Source organism: Hordeum vulgare, chromosome 2H, assembly GCF_904849725.1.
Source record: "Hordeum vulgare subsp. vulgare chromosome 2H, MorexV3_pseudomolecules_assembly, whole genome shotgun sequence".
Classification (NCBI taxonomy): domain Eukaryota; kingdom Viridiplantae; phylum Streptophyta; class Magnoliopsida; order Poales; family Poaceae; genus Hordeum; species Hordeum vulgare.
Window position 1 is genome coordinate 636976146 of NC_058519.1, and position 2300 is coordinate 636978445.

Genomic DNA, 2300 nt, shown 5'->3' on the forward strand with positions numbered 1-2300 from the left:
CTGATGCTGACACGTGGATGTCATTTGATTCTGGTTGGTGTGACCAACCGGGACTAAAGTTTCTCCTGCCTGGGCTCCCCGCACCGCCCACATGGAGACCCTTCTGTCCTGGTTGATAAATGAATCGGGATTAAAGGTTTTAGGCTTTAGTCCCGACTCTTTAGTCCCGATTTCAAAACCGAACTAATGAGCCTCTGAAAATGGAACACATGGGTCATTTTATACCAGTGAGATGTTAGTTGGAAGCGATTCTATCGCACGGCTCCGGAGGATACCGATTTGACTTCATGGCGGGACTGCTAATTAACTTTGCTTTGGCTTGTAGCTTGGACACTTGCTGTGTATTCGGACATTTTAATTAACTTGCAGTTCAAACATAAACTTATCTTACTACATGCAATGCAACCGAGCTGGATTTGCAGTTCGGAGGTATAAATGAACATGAACCGCATATATATTGCAAAATAAAGGAGGAAACGCCGGCTAATGAAGCAAACTCAACCGTCATGAGGCCGCCGGAGTTCGACGCGATATACGGCGAAGTCGGCGGTCTGCGTGGGGTCGCGCAGCAGTGGCCTGGTGACCATGTCGATCTCGGCCACATGGAAGCCGTGCTCCCGTAGCACGTCCAGGCAGTCCTGCACGCCGCACCGCACCTCGCTGGCTGCCCACCCCACTGTGCCATCCCGCCACAGCCGGCGCAGCGTGGCCGCCATCGCCGGCATCTCCTCCGGATCGTAGAACACGTCGGACATGAGCACGACGTCCACGCGGAGGAGCTCATGATCGGGCACGCCGGCGTCCTCCCCCCAGCGCAGCTCCCTCACGTCGGCCTGTGCGGGCGTGAGCCCGTTGGCCTCGGCGTTGGCCCTGAGGACCGGCAGGAGCGGCCCCACGTCCGTGAGCACGCAGCGCGCGGCGCCGAGGCACGCAACGGCCGCAATGCCGGGGAGACCAGTGCCTGCGCCGAGCTCGAGCACGGTGGCGCCGAGGAGCGGGCTGGGGTGGGCTGACGCGAGGTAGGAGGCAAGGACGACGGCGGAATCCCAGAGCCAGGAGCCGGTGAGCGCGCGCCCCGTGGCCGGGTCGTGCGCGCCGTCGCGCTCCACCACGGCCAGGGCGCGCCCGGCCACGTCGACGTGCAGCACCGCATGCATCACGTGTGGCTTATCTGCTTGATCGCGCTGGGCTCCAGATTTAGACAGCCGGCATCATATCGCACGGCTTTATTACCGGCCGGAAAGCTTCCGAACGAATGGAAGGTTCAGGATAATGCCGGGCCGCCGCTTGGCTGTCTATTTGGCTCGATCTATCCATTCGTGACCTGTGGCTTTGTCCGTGTTCCTTACTGACTGGATTTGTATGTCTGTTTGCCTCTTGCATTGTTATGTGTAAGCAATTTATTCCCTTTGGGTGACGAAGCCGCTGTTGCATTGCAAATTTGATAACTTTGTGTGTGCAACCGGCGGACGGAGCTACTCCTCGTTTTCTACTCCCTCCGTCTTAAAATAAGTGTCTTAACTTTATACTAACTCTAGTATAAAATTGTACTAAGCTTGAGACAATTATTTTAGAACAGAGGGAGTACTTTTCTTTGCGGCCGGGCTTGGTCGATCGGATAGTACTGGTCAGAATAGATCCTTGTTGAGAGTTGAGACGTTGAGCAGCAAGCTTAATTTCTTTCCACTGAATCGCTAGGCAATTCATCGTCTATGCATGATGTACACATGTTTCTACTTTTATGTAGGACGACTACGATGGTGTGAGCACCCGCAGAGGAGCTAAATGGTGCCGTAATCACGGGCACGTCGGTGACCTTCCGAAACCCGGAGTTAGGGCGAGGCGGGCTTGGTCCGCGACAGGCAAGCACGACTTGGTGGATAATTGAGCTCCTTGATGTCTACCGGGCCGTCCACCCGCAGCCTCGGCTTTGCCGCAACGCCACGGCTTGGCTCTCGCCTTCTCTGGCCGCAAAGTGTTCGACTAATTACCTAGCTAAAAAAATTCAATGTTGTTTTTACTGCTTTGGCAATCAAATTCAACATGAAATATTGCAATTAGAAGATGAATAGGTTAGTGGTGATGTTCTTCGACGACTTCTTATCAAAGGAGGAAGAACGTGATGATGATTTTGGGATGGTCATTGTCGTGATAGTTCCCAAGGACATTCGGTGACCAAGAATAGGATCATGGTTCCACTGCATGTATATCAATCGGGATAGAGGAGAAGGACATGTTAAGCTTGTAAAGGTTTACTTTCCGCCTAAACAACATACAGGGAAAAGTATTTTTGGCGATGA

At 53.5% G+C, this 2300-nt stretch overlaps 1 protein-coding gene across 1 annotated transcript; it reads right to left on the reverse strand.

Annotated features, from left to right (window-relative positions):
• Positions 1-343: 343 nt before the first annotated feature.
• On the reverse strand, positions 344-1157 carry LOC123431054 (protein N-lysine methyltransferase METTL21A-like). The gene has a single exon (XM_045114867.1). It carries the CDS (start codon positions 1155-1157, stop codon positions 498-500), a length of 660 nt encoding a protein of 219 aa, XP_044970802.1. The 3' UTR covers positions 344-497.
• Between the last annotated feature and the right edge of the window lie 1143 nt (positions 1158-2300).

Bases quoted from the DNA above. Each gene is read 5' to 3' on its own strand.
- LOC123431054 (XM_045114867.1), bottom strand. From the start codon at position 1,157: ATGCATGCGGTGCTGCACGTCGACGTGGCCGGGCGCGCCCTGGCCGTG.